The following is a 26126-nucleotide window of genomic DNA, read 5'->3' as shown; positions in this document are numbered from 1 at the left end:
CTCGAATAAGCGCCTCCCCCGAATAAGCGCCCCGTTCTAGACGTGAAAAATGTAATAAGCGCCGGGGTGCTTATTCGAGTAAATACGGTAGGTACATTATTTATCCATAAATAAAAACCAATGAATCAGCAAAACCAAATTTCAGTTTGAAGCCGGCTAATTTTAATTCAGTACACGATTAGCCTATGTACACGATCGAAACGAAGTAAACACTACTTCCGGCGGAAAACGATTGACATAACGATCGAATAGGAAATAGCTAGAGTCTGATGAAGTCCTTAGACGTGGACGTGTTCAGGTATGAAGTACGTCACGATACATGATACTGTCTATAAGTAGGACGTCAGAGAGGGTTTATACCTAGAGTATATATGCAGGCATAAGTATTGCCAGTGAACTGAATCTAAGGAAAGTACCCGATTTCCTATCGAAGACAAGAGGAAATTTTTTCTTATCAAACAAGAAAATGACTTTAATGAAACTTGTGGTGATTTTGGCGTCGCTTTTCGCGCTTTTGAACATAGCCAGTGGTAAGTAAGATTGTAGGTCAATTTTGTTGAGTTTTGCAGCAAGGTCAGACAATTTAAAAAAAACCTTAACTTTGGTAGCTCTAGAAGGCAACGTTCACTGCACTTGCATTGAATATGCACGAGTCCTGTTTTTTTGAGAAAATCGTAAGAAATTCCTAGCCTTATCGAGTATATTGTTCAAACACTCGACTCGCTTACATTGTTATACTGAAAAACTTCAAAATCTAAGTTAATATTCTGGTACGTGCTTGATCTGACACGGGTCTTTTAGGCCTCGTTACATAATCTAAAGTTCTTTTTTGTTGAAATTTTATAAACGATTCTTTGCTGGACAGTCATGATTTGTAACTGATATCAAGCAGTGATGCTGTGACTTTGTTTGTTTGATTATTCTTCAAAATCAAGTTTTCTTTGTGTTCTAATTAAATATACTAACATCGTCTATTGTTAGGATATATTTGTTCAAATTAACAATTGATTTATGGACCTAAAAAGATAGACCAGCTTTCTAGGGCGCAGCGTTTTTACAATCTTTTCCGTGATTGCTGAAGGTTTGACGATTGCTCATACTTCGTAATGAAGCTAATGGAACAGATACATTTATTGAGGGGCGGGCGGGGGGATAAATACATTAGTTAAGGGGCGAAGGGAGGGTATACTTTTGAACTGAACGGATTTGGCAGGCTTTGCTGTAATAAAGTGCAACAATTATAGGACTAATATTCTCATGGAATTTTAAAAAGGGTCTTTAAATAGACAACCGGGTCATTAGACAAGCAAGGATGACGGAAAATATAGTCGACCTGAGGTTTATACTGTTTGTTCAGAGCATTCCCTCTCCTCTTGCTCCCCCCGTTCGACCGGAAATGTATCCGCCCACAAAATTTAATACCCGTTTCTGTTTACCACTGAGCTAGAGAAAGAAATTGATATAGCGAATAAATTTTGTACATAATGACATCCAGATGTACTAATAAGATCGATTCATTCGTTTGGTCGTTTATCAAGCTAAGGCAGAGCTTTTCGAGTCTTTATTTAACTCTGGAATTTATGACATGTTTATGGAGTTTGTATAGTTAAAAAGATAAAGAGATTTATCTTGTCAAACATCATTTTGTGACGTACATTACAAATATCAAGAACTGTCAGAAATGATATTAAAGAACAATACTTATAGCAAGAGTGCTGCAAACGAAGCTAATGGATAGTAAATAGTTTCTGGCTGCTAGAATTATTTTTTTTAAACTGGAAAAATAAAGTTTTTATCTATAAAGTTGATTCTTGTCGTGCGTTTCAAAGCCGTTGATCTTGTTCGACCTTGTTGAACTTAGTTGATTAGGGATTCCTAATCTAACCTTAACCATGTTTTGATTCAACGACAGGGGAATCATTGCTTCGTTAAAACTTTTTTTGCCCATCGCTTTTTGCTCTCGAAGAAAACCGTCGTCCCCCGAATGGAATATTTTATATTTTTTTATAGTAAAACATTTTTGCAGATCTTTGAGTGAACTTGATTTATTATCTAAAGTGGAGAAATTGACAGAATCGTCCCCATAAACACATGCCATGATTGAATTTCATTAAGCTGAGACGTTAGATCTGGGGTTGTGAACATATGATCACCATGGCCGATGATCGAGGCTATTTTAAAACATTATATAGGTAGAGTTTAGGATTCTTCTGAAAGAGGTTCTTCATTTTACTCATTGTATTTAGCTCGTGAGAAGGAGCCCAAAAATTGGAGAAAACGAGAAATAAAATTGGGGAGAGGGTGGATACAAGAAGGAGAATTGCCCCCACCCCACCCCACCTTCGCGCAAAATACGCCGAACGCCTCGCCTATCAATCCTTTGTACACTCCTAGTTTTCATCGCAGTGCCAAAAATTAAAAAGAAAAAGAAAAAAAAAGAAAAAGAGTTACCTTTTGTTCACAGCTCTGTAAAAACTGAGTCTACTGGTGACTATTGTTTTTTCAGACTATTGTTTTTTCAGACACTCAAACATAGTTAAGCTAAAACTTTGAAACACTGTCGGGTTTGCAATAGAAGTCATGGTTCCGACTCCCCATAGTTACGGTTGCTATGTCCCACAAGCTCAACGAATTAAAACTTTAACTTGAAGTTAATTTGTTATTTGAAAATAGTTTGGAGAGACTAAAATCGCTAACCTTAAGTATGAGTCTAGCCTGCGTCGGTTCCAAGCATTTGTTTTAGATCTTATTATTAAAGCTATCGAGTCGTCTGCCGATGAATTGATGAATACATTTTGATTTATTTGACATATGGTCTACAGACAGCTTATAGAGATTTGATTTACTAAAGGTTAAGAAGAGGTTCTGTAATTCGTTAAGTAGTTGTGTGTTTAGCGTTTTTATACATAAGCCAACTATGGCTCGGCGCTAGAAGCTGAGGCTCAGCTCAAACGTCGAACTTTACGTGAGCCGAACCTAAATAAAACAATGAATAACAAGGCGGTCTTCATTGATGTAATTAGGTTAGGCTCGTGTGAAGTTCGACGTTTGACCTGAGCCTTAGAAATCTTGGGAATGGTTATTGTGCAGTGATTCATCGGCCCTTCGACGTCAACCTTCTATTTTAAAAGTAATACAGTAAAATCGCTTTTATCGGATTCCTTCTATCGAACCGTAAACATCTTCTGGGCTGGTTTAAGACATGCCACGAAAATTTACTCTCCGTCCTATCAAGTGCTCGAAACACGTCATGAACGCGGTATGGACACGGATACGTCAATGTCACGATATTGGACGAGCACAAAAGAAAACCTCACGGTCGCGGCAAGGAAGAATACTGGCACTGACTTTTTCAGTCATACGAAAACTGCTCTAACAGATGGAATTACGTTGAGCTTGTCGTTTTAGAGGTGGGAGGAAAACTGGAAGACCGGAGAGAAAAAACCTCAAATGAAATCAGGGTGCCAAGGATCATCTTCTACATTCAATACATACTACAATCAACTCACATGTTGATTTTTACGGAGGGAGAAAAACCAGAGAACCCGGAGAAATACTTTCGTGGCACAGGAGAAAACAATACATCAAACAAACTTTAGTCTATAGAGGCTTTGCACCATCACGTGATGGCAGCCATGACAGGAGGCAGGAACAATTGGTCTGAATCTGGTCTAATGTGATTTACATGATAAAGAATTCAGTTTCCCAGGGGAGAAAGACTCTATTGCTATGCCTCCTGTCATGACTGCCATCACGTGATTGTTGCAACGCCTCTATTAGAGTATCAGGATTGGATTAAATATTTAGATACAACGATTTTTTTCAGGGTCTATCCCTAGTGCACCAATAAATGTAACTATTGATAACATTGGGAGCCGCAGCATTAACATCTCATGGACAAGACCTGCTGAAGATGGTAACAATTCCCAACTAGCCTACGCTGTGTTTTACAAGGTCAAAGGTAGCAGTGTTTTACAGTTGGTGGAATTAGAAATCGTTACCAAGGCGAAGCTGTTGGTAAAGCCTTATAGGGAATATGAGATCTTTGTGATGGCCAAAAATAAAGATGGTTATGGACCGCCTTCAGTAATAAAGTCAATTCTGACTGCAGAAGAAGGTCAGTTGTTAAATAATAAGTTTGTTTTTGCGGTGGGCCCGGTTGTATGAAGGGTGGTGGGATAGCGCTATCCGATGGAGAAATCCTTACTATAAAATAGTGTCTTCCAAGACCGGTATGCATTTTGGGTCTAGTAATAGTTATTTATTTTGTTTTTAGTGCATTCCATACGAAACAATATACTATCTACATATAGAGAGCAAATCGCTGTATGTTTACTTTTTGTTTCAAATTAACGAGACCCACAATGCTCTTTGTGCTTGGAATGCAATATTCAGTCTGCAGTATTCAACATTTTTTGAAATAGCTGTATATTTTTTGGAGAACAGCATCGACTTATCCACTGGATAAGGATTTATCCGTCGGATACACTCTTCTTATCACCGCGCCCTGATGTCTTAATGCTGTTGGTATTATATCTGATTGTCAAATTTGATTTGCTTTGGGTTTCCTTAGAACCCGAAACGTGTCCAACAATGGGATACATTGAGCTAACTGACGACGACCTTGATGTTATATGGTATCCTATACCTAAAGAAGACCAAAATGGGAAAATAACACATTACGTCATCTTCTACAAATCCAAAAGCATGCCAGAGTTTAAAAATGTTACCACTGTAAATATAACTAACCACGATCCAAATGGCATACTTCATAAATTGAAAAATATGAGTTACGCAGAAAGCTATGGGTTCAAAGTAGCAGCAGTTAACTCGAAAGGCATGTGTAAGGGTTGGCAATCCATGAATTTGTATCACAAATACGGTAAGTATCTATAGAATACTAGCATCCTTATCATCATTTCTCCCCACATAGTACGTGATTGGCCTTAATTGGGGTGTGCTAGCTTTGGAAAAGGACGTTCCAATAGGCACTCGAGTTCCTTTTTTCCCTAGTGCTTGCCATACTCAGTGACAAGGGAAGGGAAGAGATTAAGGGAACTAAGTTTTAGAAAATCCTGCCAACAAACAAATCATGCATACTTATCGAGAAATCATGTATACTTTCTATGAGATACTGAGGAAATCGTTTAGTTATAAGCAAATAGTGGGGGGTTTCACCTAAATACCAAGAAGAGATAACTAGCTTAAAACTAGTGAGCTGCGTCGGTGTTTAAATATCAAGCTTAATATTACACTTTTATTTGACATTTCGTACTTCTGCGTACTCATGGTTTCTGGTTTCAATGACCTTTTCAAAGAACTAACTAAAAAATAAGTGTTATTCATATAAGTATAGGAAATGGCACGATCTCGAGTACAATTCGGAATTTATAGGTACGAGTGATTGCTTTGAAAGTTTTCAAAATTGGACGAGCATTTAGGCGAGTTCAATTTGAGAATTTTCAAAACATCACAAGTATCTATGAATTCCGAATTGTACGAGAAGATTGTGCGATTTTTTGTTTATGATACACTCAAAAGAATTGAGCAACTTAATTGGGACTCTACAGAGTACAATTTGGGATTTAATTGTACTCCTCTTGTCCAATCAGAATCGATTAATTTTGTAGAGTGTACTATAAATGCTCAAATTAAATCTTCAACAGCTTCGGCAACAACAGTGTCACCCTGTGCAGCCGCGACAACAGCATCACCGTCAACGGTACCAACCCCATCAACACCAACGCCCCCACTACCAACGACAACAGATGATCTAAGCACGACACCTTTGTTAAAAACTACCACGAGTGAACCCAAGGAACCGTCGATACCCATAAGTACTAATCAACCAACTGAGTTTCCTAGTCCAGCGGGTATGTCTAAGAATTTTTTAAATACAAAACATGTACGCAATTTAAATTGTGACCATGCGTCGAATTAAAAAATATTTTCTGCATTCTTATTCGACGTAAATATTTATTAATGTTATGTTAATTGTCATAATAAGGCTCGTTTACGTGGGCGACTTTTGCAGCGATTTTAGTGTTTTAGTGATGCGACATTTCAGTCAATAAACAGTGACGTTTTTAGAGAGCTTCTATTGCTTATAAAGCAAACTTTTGTCTGATATGAAGTTTGACACTCTAAACACAGGTTCAGGGGGGGTCACAATCCCGTTTTCCAGCCTAAGTTTTTAAAACGCTTGTTTCGCTTGTTGAGTACTTAACCTTTTTTCTTGCTTTGAACAGATAAGCTCGCAAGAACCTCCGAGTCTAACTGGTTGGTGTACGTACTTATAGCAATGGCAGTCATTGTAGCCATTATGGGTGTTACTATATTCCTGTTGATATGGCAACTCTATAAAAACCACAGGTAAAACCCTTCCAACCAAATGATTTGATTTGATTTGGCTAATTCGTTGGGGCTGAGAAAACGAATTATGCCCAAGATAAGATGGCCAATTGCCAGCTTTCTGGATTTCTTACTGTAATATTGACTTGAGTTTTGCGTATTACAGGTTTTACAGATTGAGACAGGAACAGTACAGAATGAGTAATGCAACGCCAAACGTGGGTATAGATAACAAGGCTCAAGACAATGCTGTATAAATCATTAGGTAACAGTAATTATTCGTGGCAATTATACTGCATGTTAGCATGAACTGTTCCTTTTTTCTTATAACTTTATTTCTATTCTTCTATTGCACGTTACGTCATTGCAGTCATGTTGGTGCTATTTATCAAAAGATTGCTCATTAGCATCCATTGTTCCATGCACCACGATTACCGCCATGTTTTTGTCTTTTGACTCTCTTGGGGATGCTTGCATCTAATCAATCAGTACGACAATTAGATGTTTACTTCTCTAACTCTTGAGCATTGCAGGTGCAAAATCTTATAGTTGAGTCTTCTTATTGTTACAGGTCGTACATACTTTATAAATAAATAGTAAAGTTTTAAAGATGGCCACTGGACCGTTAGAGGGTATTAGGTGCTGAGATACCGAGACCGCAGTATAGGGTACTGACTACAATGTAGTTGGATATGGAGAACAATGCACGCAAGCATATTGTGATTGGATAATGTGAGCTTCTTACGTGTGACTATTTGTGAAAGTTAAAGTCATAGTATACCAGAGGGTTAGCAATCACACATACGAAATCTTCTACGGACTGCATCATATTTTGGTATTCAGAGATTTAGGCCTAGGGCAAACGTCGAACTTTCCATGCACCGAACTTAATTACATCAAAGAATGCCGCCTCATTATCACTTGATATCCATTGTTTTTAATGAGTTCGGTGCATGGAAAGCTCGACGTTTGCCCTAGGCCTTAGAAGTAAAATTAATCCATAAATCAGCTACCACATTTTGATGGAATTCCACGGCAGAGTTTTATACAGAAATTATGAAATGTACATTCCCTCCTGAAAATAATTATGATTGTTTTATAAAGTTATTAGATAGTAATACAGCTATTTAAGTTTGATGACTCAGTAGTTTGTATGTAACGTAGGGATTTGCTAAGAGCAAGTAAAGACAAACCTTAACCAGACCCAGTGTATGTCTGGATAAGCTGGTATTTCATCCCCAGTCAAAACCATCATCAGTTAATTCCTCGATACTGAAATTGCAATAAATCATCAAAGATTATATATTATATTAAATATGCATCGATCTGAAATCTTATGAATAAATGTCAAAGATGATTCCAGGTGTGGTTGATTGAAAGAAGGAAAAATGTTTAATTGTGAAACTATGCCTCCCTCTATAACAAGTGATTCAATTTAATTTTCCCAGCTTAACACACTTGTCTGTGAAAAAGGCTCTGGATTTGGATGTGGCGATGGGGTTGCGGGGCAAAAATGAAAAAATGAAATGAAATGATTATGATTTATATAGCGCCCTTTAATATGTGAATATAATCAAAGGCACTTTACATGGAGTTGTGAATGACAGATTGCTTTTTGTGCAATTCACAAGCATGAGAGATGGTTAGTATGAAGTGTAGGCACTGAGGGTGGTCACTGCCAGGGTTTCTTTTTACGCCTCCTCAGTGGTTCTTTTACGTCCCCCATTTTACTGTAGGTTAGGAAGGTTTAAAGTCCTTGTCCGAGAAGACTTGAAGGTCTAACCATTTGCAGATATTATTACAAAGGCAGCACCTTCTCCTCAGTTATTTTAAGACCATGAGTGTTGGTCCGGCTGAGGCTTGAACCACGACCTCCCACACAACAGACTAATGCTCTGACCAACTGAGCTAACCGGGGCAAAAGGGGATTGAAAAGGATTAAACCAGAAGGGGTTGGGATAGGAAGGCAAAGTTAAAAAAATTTCCGTTCCCTTTCATTTCACCCTTTTTTCTCCATAGCCGACGCTCAAAGCTTTTTGTTACAGAAATAAGAGCAGAATGTTAATAGAAGCCTGAACAAAACGAAGATTAAAGTCGGGATAGTTATTTCAAAGTCCTTTGATTTTGAGTGGTAAATAAGGGTGGAATATAAATTTTTCAACATAATAGCATTGATTTACCTTCCCAAATTGTCGTCACCTTGAGACAACGAAGAGTTTGATCCAATGTCAGCAGCCTTGAACATTGAAAAAATGAAGAAAGTACGTCTTTATTTAATTTAGCTCTAAAAAGAACACTATAGATATGTAAAATATTTTTCGTTTAGCAAAGAGAAAAAAAATTGAATTTATCAAAAAAGACTTAAGAGAGCACTCGAGATAGTGGAGAGAAACCCCTGGACGTGGCCGTATTTTCCCGCACTTTTTACAGTCTTGTTACATTGGTGCCTTTGTAACGGAGGCTTAAAAAGTATAATCAAAAATATATAGCCTTGTGTATTCATTTACTGGCCTGGTACTTACTTCTCTACTCTCCTTTTTAGAGGGTTCAACTGCTTTAGCCTTAAAAAATAAGGAAATGACAATGGTTACCCTACTAGCAAGGGTCCCTTCGTCTGTCTCTTTTCTGAGTCTTTTCAAACATGCGCCGACTTGTCATCCAAACATCAGGATAATAAAGCGCATGCATAAAACTACAAAACGTTTTGTAGCAGAAATTGACCCCGCGACATAACTTAATCAACTTACAACGGCGAAATTGTAGGGGGGATTACGTTATTTTGAGAAGGTGGTTAGGGGTGTTATCACATATTGTGGGGGTCGAGAACTATTTCAGTTACGGACCCCCACCCCCCATGCGCTACATAATAATTGATAGCCCGCTCAGTGGTAGTGCGTGTGCAGCGAACCTCCTGAAAGAATCTCTTATACGAGAAGTCAGATGGTTGTAACATATAAACAATACCTTATCTTCTTCTTCCTTTTTCTTTTGAATCATCTGCATATATTGAAGCATAACAGGATCAATCTCCGGGTCTTTAGATGATTCTTTCTCCTTTTGTTCTTGCATTTCTTTCATTTCCTTCTCTGTGTTTGCGTCTGTTTGCCCCCTTCCATGATCCATGTTTTCACGTTCACGCAGTTCTTGTTCACGTTGTAATTCCTCCAGTTCACGTTGTTCACGCTCCCGAGCTTCTTGTTCACGTTGGCGCCGTTGTTCTTCGAGTTTGCGCTTTTCTTCTTGCCATTCACGGTCCTCTTGTTCACGTAACTCACGTTCTTTACGTTCACTCTCCTCTCTTTCTTTTTCTTCTCTGGTTTTTCTCGCTTCAGTGTCTTTCCAAACACTATCCAAAGGAACGGAGACTTTTTCTCCAATACTTGGTAAAGAGGGATTTGAATGAATACTGAGAGAGGATTCTTCGTCCTTTTCCTTCAAAACTGTACCACTGACTTGAGCACCACCCCATGCAACATCTAGAGATATTCTAGTAGGTACAGGAGCGTTATAATCATCTACTTCATCGTTTTCTTTCTCCTTCGCTGAATCTGTGACTGTATTAGCTGTTTTCCTGGTATCATCGCGCGTTCTTGATGGTTTACTAAGAGTTCCCATAGAGAGATATCCTCCACTTAAAGATGCATCGCTGCTACGATGCGAGTCCTGCTCGCTTAAGTCTTTATCAATATCACTTTTTCTACCGTAGAATACACTTCCATCTATGACTGGAACGTGTGAATTGTGGTCGCTATTTCTTTGACTGCTCGCAGACGTCAAAAAGTCGTTCTCACGTGACCCCATTCCAGTCCCTTCTCTGACGCGATCGATTGTACTGGAAAGAGGACGCCTCATGGTATCAGTAGATGAGTCAGCGTGTCTCTCCTTCGCCTTCTTGCCCTTGCCTGAGTCTGTCGTGTTGTTGTCTATGGGTGAGTGGTCTATTGGAGCTGATATCACCGATGGTGATCCGGGTTTGGCTATTAAGTCACTAACATTTACGGTGTTGTTTGGGGGTCTTCTGTCTGTCCTGGATAAGCCGAAATATCTGTCACAATAAAAAAGAAACAACTAAAATTAAAGATTATGATCGAAAGAATGAATAACAAACAAAGAAATGAATAAATAGATCGAATGAATGAATGAATGAAACGAATGAAAGAACTAACAAAAAAAACAAAACAAAACAAAAACAAAAACAAAAAAAAAAACAAAATTAAAACAAACAAAAAAAACAAAAAAAAAAGAAAAAAAAAAGTAAAAACAACAAAGAGAGAAATAAAGAAACTAAAAAAGAAAACTGAAGGAAAATGAAAACAGAAAGTGATGAATGGAATGTGGTATATTCCCCCCCCCCCCCCCCCCATAGATAATACACAAATACTGTTACAATATTGTTGCATGATTTTAACCTGAAACCAAAATCATGGTAGAGTTAAACTCTTAAGGAAAGAAGAACCTCCCTTATTCCCACTCGGAATGGGGACATCCCCATCCCCCTAGCACTTTTGCATTTTGTGTAAACTTATCCAAAACAATGGTAAAGTTAAGTAGAACTACCCTTATAGGAAAGGAATTTAGTCTCTAGCCTCTCCCCTCCCCCAAGCATTTTAACGGGTTCCATCAAATCAAATCAAATGTTTTTGTACTTCTGTTATATTAAAATCCTACCTAGGGGCTGAAGAGTTCTGCGTGACTTCTGATACACCAAAAGATGGCAGCGAATAGAATCTCGTAAGGCTGTCGGTGTTGTTGCCTCGTCTTGTGGAGGGCAGAAGAGAGGAGGGGAAATGTAAAGGATCGAGAGAACCACCCAAATGCTCACCAGTAACGTGAGACTCGGGCATTTTAGCAGCGTTCTTCTCGGTGACTGGTATCCATGATAGCGGAACAAACTCGTCTATAAAGAATAGAATAATTAAAGCAAGCGGAATGACTATTGCTGAGTTTAAATCAGCCAATAAGAGTCTGTGAATCTCATTATTTCCTCCAAGTGATGGTCAAACACTGACCACCATGTAAAGTCAGCCAGAAAGATTTTTATTGAAAACTTGCGATTTAGAGGATGAAAAATTCCGCAAGACAGAAAATGACGTCAAGTAAGACCCAGCAAATAATTACAAAATTGTTTGATTGATCTCAATTGAATTATGAGTGAAATGAGAAATCAGTGAATAAATAAATAATAATAATAATAAAAAAGAATGAAAAATTAGATTGATGGATGGATCAATGTGTAAAATAAAAGAATAAAAGATTTGAAAGTTGTCAATAAAACTGTGTGCAATATCTGTGAAGTTAATTAGAGAAGAGGAGAGGAGAGGAGAGGAGAGGAGAGGAGAAGAGAAGAGAAGACACTTTTTTAACACTCAGGTCAAACGTCGACTTTCACACGAGCCGAACGTAATTGAAACAACGGATAACAAAACGGTGTTTTCGATGTCATTAGGTTCGGCTCATGTGAAGTTTGACCTTAGTCTTACCTGCTTTATCAATATTCGTATCTTTCCCTAATGAAGGATGTGGGTCTATGATTTCTGCCTGGCGATTTGGGTATCCCTGCAAGGTGTGTCGGTCCAAAGACACCGGAGGCAAGCTTGTAAACTGGTCCAGTCCTGTGTTCTTCATACGTGACTGAAAACGCCGATATGATTCTTCGAAATCCTGTTCAATTTAAGATTGTAAGTCAGCAATATTTTACCCAGATCACGTGTCATTTTCTTGAGTATTGTTTACCAATAAGGCTCGAGAAGATACATTCAAACAAGGAAGGGAATGGCATGATCTAGAATGGGAACCATGACACCCAAACTGAAAAGGTTTACTGTCATTAACAATGAAACATTATTGTTGAAAGCGCCTTTTAAGTTATACACTAATAAGCTAAAATCAAATAGAAAATGGGTCATTAAGCCTGGTTTCCACCACGACGCACAACGAAAACTGACATATACAAACGCAGTCCTTCGAGTTAGTAAACCCCTTTATATTTGGGTAGAAAAAAACAATCAGTTTGCGTATACAGCTATTTCAAAAAAAAAAAAGGTTGGTGAAGGTCTTGTTGCATATTGCATATCAAGACCAAACTGCACTATGGGTGATGTGAATTCAATAAGCAAAAGGTCACAACGATATAATGATTTCCTAAACTTTATATCCATGTTTTTCCTGCATATTTCCTTCTGTGCTGAGATTCTTTGACATATGAATATAAAACATTTCAAGCTTAGTAAGCAAGATGCAGCATGCAAGATGCAGCATGCAGCTGCAACAAAACCTTCACCAACCTGTTTATAGCTGTATCATTATGCTTGTTTGCTTTGCTAATGAAAAAACCAGGCTTAAAGTATATTTTACCTTTGCTTTCTTTTCCAGCTTATCAAAAATGTCTTTAGTATTAGCGATCAGCTCCTGCGTATTTGCTGTGTCATTCATGAAGCTATTTGTTTCAGAGTCCTGTTGATTTGTTCTCGGGGCAAACGCAATTGAAGTCTTTGCTGGGATTGGCTCGACGGGAGGGCTGGGCAAAGTTAAATCGTGTATATCAGACCTACATCGATAAACAAACGAAGAAGTGTGACAAACTGATCTTTCGATTAATAACTGCGACTGCATTGCTTGCTCTGTTCACCGCAATACCTGTCAAAAATGAAACAAGTGCTCATTCTACTACCCTAACCTTCCCATAATGCTTACTTGCCATTGCAAATCTATTGCTCCCTATCCCAATCCCCTCATAATGCTTCATGCACGCGATTGCAGCACTGAGCTGAGCAAAAATCTGCACTATAGAATGACTGTTATTAATCTTGCGTTCTGAATGGTTTGAGGCGCATGCATTATGAGAGCACACAGCACATGCGCGCACATTCTATTTCGTCATTCAAACAACTAGCTTGCTGGGCTGTGTGCAATTATAAAGCACTTGGGGAGCAGAACACTTGAGAATTACTTCCCCTAACACTTCTCTCGTATTCTGCCACCCCACGCATGCTTTATAGCTGCACACACAACGCGTGCGTGTTTTCTAAGTTTTCAGTAATTGAGGTGCAAGCATTTATATACAAGACTGAGAAGATGAAGTCATCCTCAAGCCATAAACTCGTATAACAAGCACGCATCTCCAGGTTTGACAGCATACTAGTCCGTCCAATATTATACCCACCACATATACATGATGCATGATGTCACATATGCAAAGGTTAAAGGAGTTGATAAATGAAAAACAAACTGCGATGGAAATTGAATACTCACACTGACGCCTCGCTCATCCGTTTGCGTTCCAGTTCCATCCTAAGGACTGAAGAAAATCATGCAAATAAATCAATCAATATATGCAAGAAACCGAGGCCCAATACTGTCCCCAAACAAAACTCAATGGTGACATTACGAGAAATTTTATATACGGCGATATTAGCAGATGGCAGATAGATCATTGGTCATTCTAGATCCAAGAATAGCTGGAGTGACTGACGTGTTTTATTATTGTTCTCGTCAAAACAAGGAGATTTGTATTGACATATTCAATGTTGTTCGTAGTTGACGAAACTATTGCAAAAAGCCTTGAGTATTCATGTTTAATAGTCCCCTTCAAAGTTCCTTGCGCCATCTTTGCATCGATGCAATGATAGAGACATGTGAATAATTGTCCAAGGTGTTAAAAAAGGTCTCTATCATTGCATGCTTACCGTTCATCTTGCTTCGATGCAAGGGCATGGCTACCTTTCAAGATGGCGCAGGGAACTGTGAAAGGGACTATTCCTTGAAAAAATAAATATATGGTAGGCACTCTTAGAAAATCCTAATATTACTAACATGTTTGGGTGTGGTGTAAGGCAGCTCTAAGGTCATCTAGCTCGTGTTCCATCTCTTTTTGTCTTAGTAAGTGTTCTTCATAGAGTCTTTGGTATTCAGCACACCGTTGACTCTGAAAAAGAAAATATAAAATTGTTTTCTGTATTGAAGTTATCTAGTACGGAGAAGCATAATGCAAAAGTACAGATATACGGTTTTTCTCCAACCAGAGCGCAACAATTATGATTTTGTATAACGAATTATTTCACAAAGGAAAAACATCGTCTCTCATTTAAGACCCGGAAGTCAGTGTTCCGTGATTGGTTTAAAGGATGTCGTCAATTCCGTACCGTGACAGTATTAGGGAGTTTAAGATAGGGCAGCTACGGTAGACTACTACGGTTGAACGCGGTTCGTGATCTGGGACGAGTTTCAATGCGCATGGATGAAAATTCATGCATGCAGTGGCTGGCCGTGAATCCGGTATCATTTTGGCTTCCTATTTCAGCCATGGCTTCGCCGAATGCAGAAAATGAAAACTGGTGAGTGTTTATCATAAGTTTTTTGCAAATGCGTACGTATATCAGGTTAAATTTATGAGAATGTATTGTATAGCTTGCTACAATTTAACACGCTGTAATATCGCAATTTTTTAGTTCCACAAGTCCATGCAATGTTCCACGTGTGGAGTCGGATGTCACCGGTTCTCTTCGCAATAAGTAAGTAAAAACAATCAAAACTACTTTGTAATTCTTTCACAAGAGTTAATGCAGAGAGAGAATAAAGTCCATTAAAATGTTTTTCTTAGTTGGGGTTGATTGTCACATCACCTTATTTTAATTGCAACAAGCGTTCGCTCTAAAATATTTTTATATTTGTACTTTCAATCCCACGACACTTAGGAAACGAAGTAGGAAAATAATGTACTATTATTATTGTTATTGTTATTATAGTTATTACTATTATTATTATTATTATTGTCATCATTATTGTTGTTTGAATGCAATTAGTTTAAAATCATGAAATATTTTGCTGGACTAACAACAACTAATTTGCATCTAACATGGAATAAACCAACCATGCACTTGCGACATCCTCACTGGAAAAAAAAACTTATGTTGATAAACTTTTTCATTTCCTTCTTGTGTCGTTCTTTCTGTTCCTAATTTTATCATTCTATGCAGGAAATTTTGTATTTGCGGCTCAATAAAGTTTTGTCTTTCTTGGCACTAATCAATTATGAGCAATATATTGAGAGAGGTGCTTTGCTAGAGTATTTTCCTTATATCCGTGAGACACTTTTTAAGAAATTGCACTAATTAGTTCTCGCTAGTCTTTGTTCAGTAAAAAAAATTGCACTAAATTAAATTTGCGATTTTGTCAGCAAACTATTACACAGATGTAATGGAAGCCCTTTCTCTATTTCATGGGTACAATATATTTGCACTTAATCATTCGCTTATTATAACTTGGTATTCAATTATGTTTAGGGCATGAAAAAAAATTTATTTCTTTTTTTATTTCATTTACAGTGGAACATTTAGATGGACAGAGGAACGAGATAGACTTCTTCTACGACAAATAGTATCCCTCGAGCCTTTTGCCTACAAAGCTGGGACTAAAGAAGCAGGTCTTAGGTGGACAGAAGTAGCAGAACGGATCAACTGCTATGCTCATTTCTCAAGTCAACCTAGAGATCAACGCAGTGTGAGGGAACGTTTCAACAAATTGTTGGCAGACTTCAAGAAAAAAAGCAGGAATGAAGAGTCTGCAAGTGGCATTGCTCCTGATGACCAAACAGAAAATGAGATGATATTGGAAGAAATAGTCGAAAAAATGAAATCTCCGCTGATCCAAGTTGCAAGGGATGAAAAAAATCAGGAAAAAAAGAGACAAAATGCCATATTCATTAGGAACAATGCAATGGAAACATGGTCTAAAACAAGAAAGAGTGGTAGTGAAGGTGGTGATTCGGGTTCAGAGGGGAACGGCCAAGTAGAGCAGGCGTTGACCAAAAGACGTAAAACAAGAAAAGGAGGGTCAGAAGCACTGCAGTACTTGGCTGAAAAAACAGAAGTAGAAACCGCTCTGCGAAAGCAAGATCTTGAATTACGCAGAGAAGAAATGCGTCTTCAAGCAGAACAGCAAAAGGAACATTACAAATTGCAACAGCAACAGATGCAACTTATGGCTGACATTGTCAAAAGACTAGCAAAATAAGTTTTTGCCTTTTAAACCACTCGGTTCTTGTTTGGATTTGTATGTTAAATTACATTACTTAATGTAATGTGAAACGCACTTTAATAATACTTTCCACTAGCTAGTGTTTTTGTTCTATTAGAAATGCTTTTATCGATGTCGTACAGTATATCAGTCACAAAACAAAACTAAAGTATGAGAAACCAAGATGCGTGTGTTACGTATGTAAGCTATTTATTCAAAACTGCATTATTCAACTTATAGAAATAATATTATTGTGAATATATATTGAATAATTTTAAGTATTTGTAAATATTTATTACTGATCAAAGTGTAAAACCTGGTTTACCCGAGCAACGCAAATACACAAACAAACGAAAGGACTGGCTTGCGTTGTAGTATTGCGTTTGCGTTTTCACCGGTACGGTTCACACGTTAAAAATGAAAGAATGGAAACCTTTCCATTTTCTTGCGTTTGCGTTTGCACTTGCGTTGCTCGTGTGAACCAGGCTTAATAGTCAATTGGACCAGGTTATAGTAACTATTATTATAATATAACAATTATTAATGTAATTATGAAGATGTATTACCAGAAGGCTTAATAAACCCAAGAAAATAGATGTAACCGATGGAATTTCAATTGGGGTATACTAAAATGTATCAAATTAAATAAGATCTATTTCAGGGGTGTAATGACCTACTTTATTCTATTAAAAACAACAACAAACAAACAGAAGAGCGTTGCAATATTTCCAACAGGATATTATGCGCTTTATGCTAAATAGTCAGCTAATGTTGGAGGCTCAACTTGAAATGACTCAGAGGTTGTATTACCATACAAACAAGTGAGCATGTTTCTGAACAATGCACTTATTATGTACTGCTTTCCTACTGCACTTAATCCTATCTTTAAGTTTTTCTTATAGTCAATGAACTTGAAGTAGTTCGAGACATCGCGAAACAACCACTCCACGGAGACTCGGACTGAGCTCATAGCTTCATTGAAAGACCTCATATCAGGTGTTAGAACAGGAACATCTCCAACGCGATAGGGACACATCAAGTTGGGGCGGAGCGGGTAGGCTTGGTCACCGTATACACAGAGAACGTTCCCTGCTGGGTTAAAAGCTATTCTTTCAAGGGTTCCCAAGAGTCCTGAGTTTCTTAACGTCCCTGCATCATGTCGGCACCCTTCCACTGGACCGTAAAGATTGGCTATCAAACCATTTGGAAGTGCTAATGCTTGAAACTTTAGCGCGTGAACTCGTTTGTGTCCGTTGTATACTACGTTTTGGTGTAAGCCGGGTCTGCATATTGGACGGACAGTCCCATCAATGAAGCCAAAACAATTCGTTAGAGGAGCGCCTTTTCTTAATATGGCTTCTGAATATCGTTGAAAAGATGCTCTGGAGAGAAAAGGTTGATTCCAGGAGGATAAACGGAAACCATGAGTTTCATAAATCCAGTCAAGCACAGTGTTTGTTATCATGCTTATCTCGGGTATTGGACGAGCGAACGTAGGAATCATATCGTAATACCGACCAGGGTAGGCCAATCTCTTTAGCAGCATGCACAAGCCCTCTAATCCACTGCAGACAGTCCCTTGAGAACAAACGAAGCGTACAGGTAGCTGCAGATGGTTCCCTAACACTGGTATATCCTCTTTTGCGACTCTGAAGTTAGATTCGCACTCGCTAGAACTCAAGTCATCCAAGCAAAAGGAGTCGTATTTCCAGAATGGATAAGAAGGATTAGAGGGTTTATATTCTTCATATAAAATCAAGAACTCATCCTCTCTCAAAATACTATCAGCAAAAGCAATGACGATTGCATTTCTTATATCTTCAAACGACATTTCTGCTAGCCAACACTCGGATAGCACTCGGTTGCGAATCAAAATATATCATTTTTTGCGACCACTGAACCGTATACGGTATGCTCGATCCAGTATTCACCAGACGCGTTCAACCGTAGTAGTCTACCGTAGCGGTCTTATCTTAAACTCTCTATTGTGTGTCGTGACCGTGACGGTAACGTTACTAAGCATTTTCATTGGCAAGCAGGGATTTCGCGCGCTATGATTGACTCAAATGATATCGTCAATATTCCATACCGTTAACGTGCCGAGCTCTTACGAGCCTGATAAGCATAAGAGCGTAAATCATCACTGGGAAATTCAGCGAAGCATAAGCACAAGCACAAGCATAAGAAGAACGGAACGCTTATGTCGTTAGTCAGGACCAGGTTACACACTCATACGAAACCTGCTTTTACCTCCTGTTGTAATCTAGCTTCAAGTTTTCGTTGTTTATCTTTAAGTAGTTTTTCCTTATTCTTGGTATCGTCTTTGACCGCCTTTAATTCGTTACGCACCGAAACCTTGAAATATCAAAAACATTAGACAAAGAACGATGACATCTTCTTGTGACAAATAATCAAGGACCGCGGACCAGCCTAAAAAGTGTGTGTGTGGGCCAAGATTGGGAAATAAGAGACTACTATGGGAAAAAATGGGCAGGATCAGATTGGAAAATATTAGAGATTATAGTATGGGAAAAGGTAAAATGGGGGCAGGGGGATGGTGAAGGGACTATACCACAATAACCCCCCCCCCCCCCCCCTGGTCTCTGCGCCTCCTGATAATTACATTATAATTAGTTTTGAATCAAAGGGGATGAAGTGGTATTGGTCTTGTCTCTGGACTCTCATGCGAGTAGAGTTTGTTAAGTTTTTTTATTGACTTGAACTTGAGAGTTGTTAGACTTACCAGTTCCGCAGAAGGTTTTGATAGTTTTTCTTTCAACTCTTTTATGGTTTCTTCATTAACTGTAAACATATTTAGGTTCTAGTTAAAGTCAATGGTACAAGCAAGGGAGTCAAGGGGAGTGGTGGGGATGGCCCCCCCCAAAAAAAAGAAAATTGATGTTTCCATTTTATTTTTCATTTTTCATTTTAAAAAGTTGAAATTGAAAGAAAAATTATATTTTATGCTATGATGGGATAGCAGAAAAGCCCCAAGTAACTAAAAAACCCAAAGCAAAGAAGACCTATCCCTTTTATCTTTCTTTTCAAATCATCATTTTTTGACCTCGCTCCCCCAGCCCTAGGACGCCTGCTATCCCCTGATTACTACAACAAAATTAATATAAAAGACAAGTAAAAATAAACGATTTGATTGTGGTCTTGGTACCTCTGTCTTTGTTGCTTTGTTCTTCCAGACGACTATCAAAGGAAAAAAGTTGTGAATTAGAAATACCTTTTTGTTGAATTGCAGTAACCTTATGTACAAACTATGGGAAGATAAAGCCCAACATATAATAGCTTTCTTGTATTCTGATTGAAGAGAATTAAATGCTAAACAATAATCCTTTTTGTACTTACTTCTGTAGCTCATCCTTCTCTTTTCGTAACATTTGTTCATTATCTTTTACTGTTCTATAGTCCCTTACCTATGCATTAAGATGTATTGGGTTATAAGCAGGATAGGTCAGTATCACTGGTATAATGTTAGGCAAACGTTCTCTATCACTTGAGGATATCCATTGTCTTGACAAATCTGACAATGCCTGAACTGGGACTTGTCCATTCAAATCTTTGCCTATGACTAAGCTAAAACTAATTTGTCCTGTTATCATGACCAGCGACTGATCGGCCATTATTTTAAGCCCCTGGGTTCCATCTGAGTACTATTTAATAAAATAAATTTTACTGTTTGTCAAAGTTATACAAGTCTATGGAGATGTGATTTGCAGTATGTTTTTAATCGCTCATAAGTCACAGGTGGGGAGGGGATGGGTGAATGAATAACAAAGGGTCTCTAAAGAGCACTTAAAAAAACTGTACCTCATCTAGTTTCTGTAGCAGTGTGTCTTTTTGTTGCTGGAGAGTAGCAATGTTGTACTTGGCTGCCTCAAACTGATTCTAAAATTCAAATACGTTTTTCAGTAAGTTGATAACCTCACCAGAAATTGCTAAATACAGGCTTTGCATCATTATGTTATGGCAACCATGACAGGAGGCAGGAATAACTGAATCTGGTCTAATCTGGTCTAATTTGGTCTAATTTGGTTTACATGTGAAAGAATTCAGTTTCTCAGGGGAAATTTTTTTTCTTCAACTAGCATTTACATAGAAGTATGCAAATACATTAAATGTGGTCATACTTTTAGGTCTTTTAATGCAGGTCTTACTAAAATGCAAGTCTTGCTATAAAAACTTATTTTAAAAATCTTTTTGCCTTGCTTTCTTTAACCAAAAATATAGTGCAAGGAACATAAACCTTCCCAACTTTACCATGATGTTGCAATACTTACCCTGGAGTAATTTAATACCTTATTTCCTATTGATAGTAGTTTTACACACACCTGCATCTGCCTCAGCTGCTCTTTTTTCCCCTCTAATTCATCATAGTATCCCATGTAGGTTGATTTGCTTCTCTCAAAACTTTCTTTATCTTCTACATGCAAAAATAGGTTTATACAATGTAGCTTCCTAAATGATGAGGGTTCTTTGAGAGTCAGAACAGAACATCAAATGCAGAGGTAGTGTGTGCTAGTGAAAAGTGTCTCCAATTAGTGTGAAAGTGCTAGAAAGACCAGACACTTCAGTAAATATCTAATTTTTAAAGTCAAGGCATGGAAACATCAGCCTTCTTTATTCGAAAAAATTACTAATTGAAGGCATGGTCATGTAGTTACCTACTGAAGGCAGAGAAAGGGTACAATGATTAAGCAGCTTGGAAGGTCAGGGTAAATGTAAGAGGGAAAGGCTTATTGCTGATTTATCAGATGAGTAAATTCATTCGAAATTCAGCAGTAGAGAGCAACACAAATACCTCACACTAAATTATGTGATATCAAAAAACTTTACCCCTGCAACACACTTACGTTTTATCTGGGCCTCTCTTAATTCTAGATCATGGAGTCTTTTTTGGTAACTTTCTTGGTGTTGCAATTTATATCTAAGTTACAAAAACAAGATGCCATTCTTTTTAACCAAGAGATCTTAGTACATGAATTACTTCATCTATATTCCACTATACATGTAGTCCTACGATTGCAGGACACACAATTAACTTTTAAGCCCACTAGCAAAACCTTGCTAGTAAGTTTTGTTCTCATTAGGCAAACATTTCAAAGTCACTAGCATTATTGGATGCAGTGAATAACAAGCTTTACTTGATGTGGGTTCCAAACTTTTCAGTCCTTCAATTTCTGGACTATGGTCATACTCCCAAAACTTAGTTAGATCTTTTGTCACTAACTAAATACAAAATTTCACCCACATTTTGCAAGTTTGCAAGTGTTAATTTTGTGCCCCGAGATTGGATTATCCAAAACACATGGTTCCTACCTTTGAATTTCATCCTCAATTTTCTGATGACACCTCTTTTCCTCATCTTTTAGAGCGAATTCCCTGGTTTTAATTTTCTCAGCTTCATTCTTAAGCCTTTCTTCTTCTAATTGTATAGTCCTGTATATCAATTCTTTATTTAATAAAAACATTTTCAAGAGTAGAAAAATCAAATGCTTTTAAATATACAACAAAATGAAATCCATTAATCTAGACCTTGATGCCAAATTTGCATGCTGGCCAAATTGCAGTCAATAAATTGTGGTGTCTACCTCATTTTTGGTAATTAAAAGATATGCATTTGAAATGACTTGAAATGGTAAATGGAATGAAATAATATTATCACTTTAAGTGAAGTTCTTGTCTCATCTTGAATTCATTTTCCTGATCTTTTGCTGTCTGCATTTCTTGAAGGATATTTTGTCTCTGACTATATGCTTCTTCCTCTTGAATCTGAAAAAAAAAAAAAAAAAGAAAAGATATCTAAAATGATAAATCAAATTTATTGAGCCCTGAAACAATATCTTGGCTGATCAAAGTCAGTGCACAGTCTACGTGTACTAACAGATCAAATCCAAATGGAGTTTGTTGAGGAAATTATACTGTAATTCTGAAGAACCCAGAGAAAAACTCAAGAAAAAAATTGAGGGAGATCGACCTAAAAAAACTCTACTTGTACTCTACTAACAGATCAAATCCAAATAAAGTAAGTTGAGGAAATTATACTGTAATTCTGAAGAACCAAGAGAAAATTTCAAGAACAAAATCAAAGGAGATTGACCCAAAAAACTCTACTCATATTATGTGATGTCAAATCCAGGAAACAAACCCAAAACCCCAAAGAGGTGAATTCATTACTGCTAGACCCTCCTTGATCTTGTCTTAAACAGCCCTTAGGCTGATCTAAGTCAGAGAACAGCTACAGTAGCTCACAGATTAAGTTGGAATTTATATATTATATAAACAATCATTTACCTTTTGCTGTCGGTACTGTAGATCAGTAAGTTCCTTTTCTTTTAATCGTAACATTTCAGCCTTCAAAGAATAATCTTTTTCCATCTATTGATTTAAAACATGACCATTATTTAAGGAGTTTGATTTTTTTTATTATATTGCATCTATGATAGGAAAACAGGAAAAGAAAAAAAAAAAGGACAGGGAGAGAGGGAGGAGTGGAGAGAAGGAAAGAAAGGAAAGGAAGGGGAGGAATGAATGGACAAGGGAAACGTATTGTTCTTATTAAATTTTAGCCTGCTTTGCAGACTCAACTTTGTTATATTCAGAGAACTCACCAAAAAACAGTTGAATATTTAAAAATAAAGTATTTCTTGGCAAGATTTCCGAGTGTAATAAAAATCAAGTCTGCAAAGCAGGCTAATTTAATATTAAATAATTTAAACATGTACATGTAGGTAAAGATAATTTGTCACATACAAATAGAATGGCAACACTGTACTTCACCTGTTCTTTGGCTATCTTTATTTCTCTTTGAAATCTTTCTTTCTCTTCAAGGCGCATGCTTGCAAGTGCTGAAGCCTTGTATTGCTTGATCTTAGTAAAATAAACCCAAATCAAAACCAAATAACTTTCTTTTTAAGCTTTCTTAGTTAATTGTAATATTAATTGTAAATTGAAATTTGATATGCTTACAGAGCAAAGTGCAAAAGTATGACCACATTTTAATGTATTTGCATACAGTACTTCTATACACTGGCTTTTTTTTGCCAAACAAGTATTTGCACGCTTCATTTGGTAAAACCAGCCAGCTTTGCAATGAAATGCGTCAGTTTAATGTACATGCAAAGAAGTATACGAATACATTAGATGTGGTCATACTTTTGGTGTTGTGCTGTAATGGCTTCAATATTTTGCTACGTAGTTTCCCTTACAGCTACATTTACAGTGTACATGTACAGTACACACCTCTGCCTCTAGTTCAGCTTTCTTTCTCTCGTCATATTTTCTCTGGAATTCAGCTATTTTCTGTTCTGCTTGTGAACCCCATGCTTCATTTTCCTTTTCAGCTTGTTCTGAGAAAGCTTGATCAATAAACTGTAGCTTTTCAGCTTACATGTAGAAGAAAAAAAAATACAATATCTATAAGCAACCACATTAATTATTTTGTTAACCTCAATCAATTGGGTTCAATTTATTGGCCAGAATCACACATCACAAATGGTTGTATTTTACAAAGACATACCAATAGATGGAGATCTTATAGAAGCAGACTCCTCTGTTTGTATTGCCATACTACTCTGTGTCGTTTGGCCATGCTGGGATAGAAGCTGTGACATTATTTCCCAAAGAAAGCCTGTTGATGTTAAAAAAGTAATTTGACAGTCTGGCTGTTAACTGGTCCATTTTTAAACAGTTTGTTAACCTGGAAGAAAAACTTTACCTTTGGTCTTTAAAAGTAACAATAACTTTTCATTTTTCTACCAAACTTAGCTTTGCCTTTTCTTGAAAAACTAAAATAGCGCTAAACATTATTTCTTACTCCTACAAAGGTGGAGGGGGGAGGTTTGTTTGAACCATCGAACCACCCCTAGCGACAGGCCTAGCAATAGGCAACTAATCTCCTAATTCCTATTTTGTTTTTTATAACATGCAAGGCTCTCCTGTCTCTGGCTGTTAAGTTAAGAACTGAAATCGCTTTCATTTCCTATATACTTGGTACACTATGGATCCAGTTCAATACTATGCCCAGGAATTGTTTTAAGTTATAAATTTAAAACAGTTTTTTTGGAAACAAAAGTTAACTAACTTACTTTTGGATTTGATCTTGCTAGACAAAGAACATTCCTATAAAACAAAAAAGGTTATGAATTCTCTTTGAGATGTATACAGTTATACTGCACATTTATCATACGTACAGTATGACTGTAATAAGTGCTAAATGTGCACAAAATAAGTACTAAAAAATATTATTATTTTTATTAATGTACCTCATCTAGGCAGCAGTTAGAGGCAAACATTTAAAAAAATGAAATAAAATGGGACTTTATAGTGGTTCTGCAGAGTTCCAATTCCAATTTAGAGGTTGATTTTTGCTGGGGTGGGAGGGTGGGGAAACCAACTTTCTTCACAAATGACCCAAAGTCCTGGAATCATTTTACTTTTGTGTCCCACATGTATCAATGCATCTTAACTCACTTACCAGTGATTTATATAATTGAGAATCTTTGTCAATTTTGAGTAAATGTAGAAGGTCTCTAACTGTCAACAGCTGAAAAACAATTAAATAAGCTAAGTTATACACTACAGAAATGATCTATGACATGATGGGAGAGTCAGCCTGAAATATGACATCAATACCTAAACAAAGTTTACTTTGATATCAAAAATATCCTCTCGTTATTTGAGGGTAAATGAAAGTGCGATTTGAATGGGAACTGAATATCCCATAACCCTTTAAGATGAATTTCTCAGATAGCTTGATCAGTATCCCATTATCAACTCTGTAATTCAATTCGGTTCAAGAATCTCCTATCGCCATAGCAACATTCACAGTTTACAAACATTGATGTCAGGACACAAATAAACCCTTTTTGTTTCAAAAGGTAATAGAGCTCTGGTCAACATATCAATATCTCTATAGACTCCTTGCAGTATGTCGGAATGCAGCTCAATTCGGAGGACATGACAAAAGGGATCCAATTCAGATCACAGGAGATTGAATTCTTTCGTTTTGTCCTCCAAATTGAACTGCTTTGACATCACATTCAAGGGGTTATCTCCCCTCCACTAACCCAACTATCACACATTATAAATTAGATATCAGCACTAGAAATCATTCTTACCTTGTCTTTAGAGGTTCCACTCTCAGGAAGAAAAATAGACAGTGTATACTCAAAGTTACATCTCTCTAAGTGATCAACCACTAGACTATTGGCTGCATGATAGAACAAAGATGATTCTTCTGGGGGCTTTTTTTTGCCATTAGAAAGATTAACCTTGGCTGTTTGCTGCAGCTCAGTCACCAAACGATTCCTTAACTGAGACTAAAAGAAAGAAAGAAGGAACGCAAGAGGGGGCTCTAGTTTTGAACTCTTGATGTGTACTAGCTTTTATACAGTGTACAGTAGTACAAAAACCCTTATTTTTATAATTTTAAAAGTCATTTTACATTATTTGTTTTCTAATTTGGTATTAATGCACTATCCTAGCAGAAATGATCAAAATTATGGCTTAATGACAGTTTCTTCTTCAAACTTTTTATGTTTCTCATAAACAAACCTTAAGAGAATCAAGGACACCGCGATTTCGGAACGTATGAAACAACTTCTCCCGAAGGTCTTCGGCGCTTAATTCTTCGTCAGCCATGAGTCAATAGAGTAAGGATTACATTTAAGGTATAAAGACGACGTCTTTTATGCTCCTCAGTGAGAATATCTCCATAATTTTCAGGTATTTTGTTTTCATGCAGAAACTAA

At 37.2% G+C, this 26126-nt stretch overlaps 4 protein-coding genes across 5 annotated transcripts; 2 read left to right on the top strand and 2 right to left on the bottom strand.

Annotated features, from left to right (window-relative positions):
- Positions 1–362: 362 nt before the first annotated feature.
- Positions 363–7708, top strand: LOC116291857 (cell adhesion molecule Dscam1). Of its 2 annotated transcripts, XM_031699074.2 has the most exons (7): positions 363–530; positions 3827–4117; positions 4574–4882; positions 5667–5873; positions 6249–6372; positions 6518–6616; positions 6923–7708. In XM_031699074.2, exons 1-6 carry the CDS (start codon positions 467–469, stop codon positions 6606–6608), a joined length of 1086 nt encoding a protein of 361 aa, XP_031554934.2. In that variant the 5' UTR covers positions 363–466; the 3' UTR covers positions 6609–6616; positions 6923–7708. The 2 variants fall into 2 exon arrangements, with proteins under 2 accessions (XP_031554934.2, XP_031554931.2); XM_031699071.2 differs by having other exon boundaries at positions 6518–7708.
- Positions 7584–26126, bottom strand: LOC116291894 (centriole and centriolar satellite protein OFD1). The gene is made up of 26 exons (XM_031699124.2): positions 25930–26126; positions 25494–25694; positions 24851–24919; positions 24462–24495; positions 23894–24004; positions 23617–23759; positions 23155–23244; positions 22669–22752; positions 22040–22146; positions 21694–21813; positions 21228–21301; positions 20706–20797; positions 20185–20262; positions 19723–19790; positions 19532–19563; positions 19109–19167; positions 18616–18720; positions 14164–14275; positions 13603–13648; positions 12706–12898; positions 11832–12012; positions 11020–11248; positions 9316–10396; positions 8874–8912; positions 8532–8587; positions 7584–7623 (listed from the first exon to the last, which is right to left on the bottom strand). Exons 1-26 carry the CDS (start codon positions 26014–26016, stop codon positions 7584–7586), a joined length of 3531 nt encoding a protein of 1176 aa, XP_031554984.2. The 5' UTR covers positions 26017–26126.
- LOC148906017 (uncharacterized) lies at positions 14511–16966 on the top strand. The gene is made up of 3 exons (XM_089039250.1): positions 14511–14684; positions 14799–14861; positions 15675–16966. Exons 1-3 carry the CDS (start codon positions 14578–14580, stop codon positions 16360–16362), a joined length of 858 nt encoding a protein of 285 aa, XP_088895376.1. The 5' UTR covers positions 14511–14577; the 3' UTR covers positions 16363–16966.
- Positions 17021–18347, bottom strand: LOC148906016 (uncharacterized). The gene has a single exon (XM_089039249.1). The coding sequence runs from the start codon at positions 18194–18196 to the stop codon at positions 17114–17116; it is 1083 nt and encodes a 360-aa protein (XP_088895375.1). The 5' UTR covers positions 18197–18347; the 3' UTR covers positions 17021–17113.

This window comes from Actinia tenebrosa, unplaced genomic scaffold, assembly GCF_029948245.1.
Source record: "Actinia tenebrosa isolate PJP-AT-01 unplaced genomic scaffold, QUT_ActTen_1.0 PGA_scaffold6__47_contigs__length_16458017, whole genome shotgun sequence".
Taxonomy (NCBI): Eukaryota; Metazoa; Cnidaria; class Anthozoa; order Actiniaria; family Actiniidae; genus Actinia; species Actinia tenebrosa.
Note: the sequence above shows the minus strand (reverse complement) of the source record. Positions and strands in the feature narration are given on the sequence as shown.

Excerpts from the sequence above, each read along its gene's own strand:
- LOC116291857 (XM_031699074.2), top strand. The coding sequence starts at position 467 with ATGACTTTAATGAAACTTGTGGTGATTTTGGCGTCGCTTTTCGCGCTT. Across the intron at positions 4,883-5,666 it reads GAATTTGTATCACAAATACG|CTTCGGCAACAACAGTGTCA; the intron begins GTAAGTATCTAT and ends AATCTTCAACAG. Across the intron at positions 6,373-6,517 it reads CAACTCTATAAAAACCACAG|GTTTTACAGATTGAGACAGG; the intron begins GTAAAACCCTTC and ends TGCGTATTACAG.
- LOC148906017 (XM_089039250.1), top strand. The coding sequence starts at position 14,578 with ATGCGCATGGATGAAAATTCATGCATGCAGTGGCTGGCCGTGAATCCG. Across the intron at positions 14,685-14,798 it reads AATGCAGAAAATGAAAACTG|TTCCACAAGTCCATGCAATG; the intron begins GTGAGTGTTTAT and ends GCAATTTTTTAG. Across the intron at positions 14,862-15,674 it reads ACCGGTTCTCTTCGCAATAA|TGGAACATTTAGATGGACAG; the intron begins GTAAGTAAAAAC and ends TTTCATTTACAG.
- LOC148906016 (XM_089039249.1), bottom strand. The coding sequence starts at position 18,196 with ATGTCGTTTGAAGATATAAGAAATGCAATCGTCATTGCTTTTGCTGAT.
- LOC116291894 (XM_031699124.2), bottom strand. The coding sequence starts at position 26,016 with ATGGCTGACGAAGAATTAAGCGCCGAAGACCTTCGGGAGAAGTTGTTT. Across the intron at positions 25,695-25,929 it reads GTGTCCTTGATTCTCTTAAG|TCTCAGTTAAGGAATCGTTT; the intron begins GTTTGTTTATGA and ends TCTTTCTTTTAG. Across the intron at positions 24,920-25,493 it reads GTGGAACCTCTAAAGACAAG|CTGTTGACAGTTAGAGACCT; the intron begins GTAAGAATGATT and ends ATTGTTTTTCAG.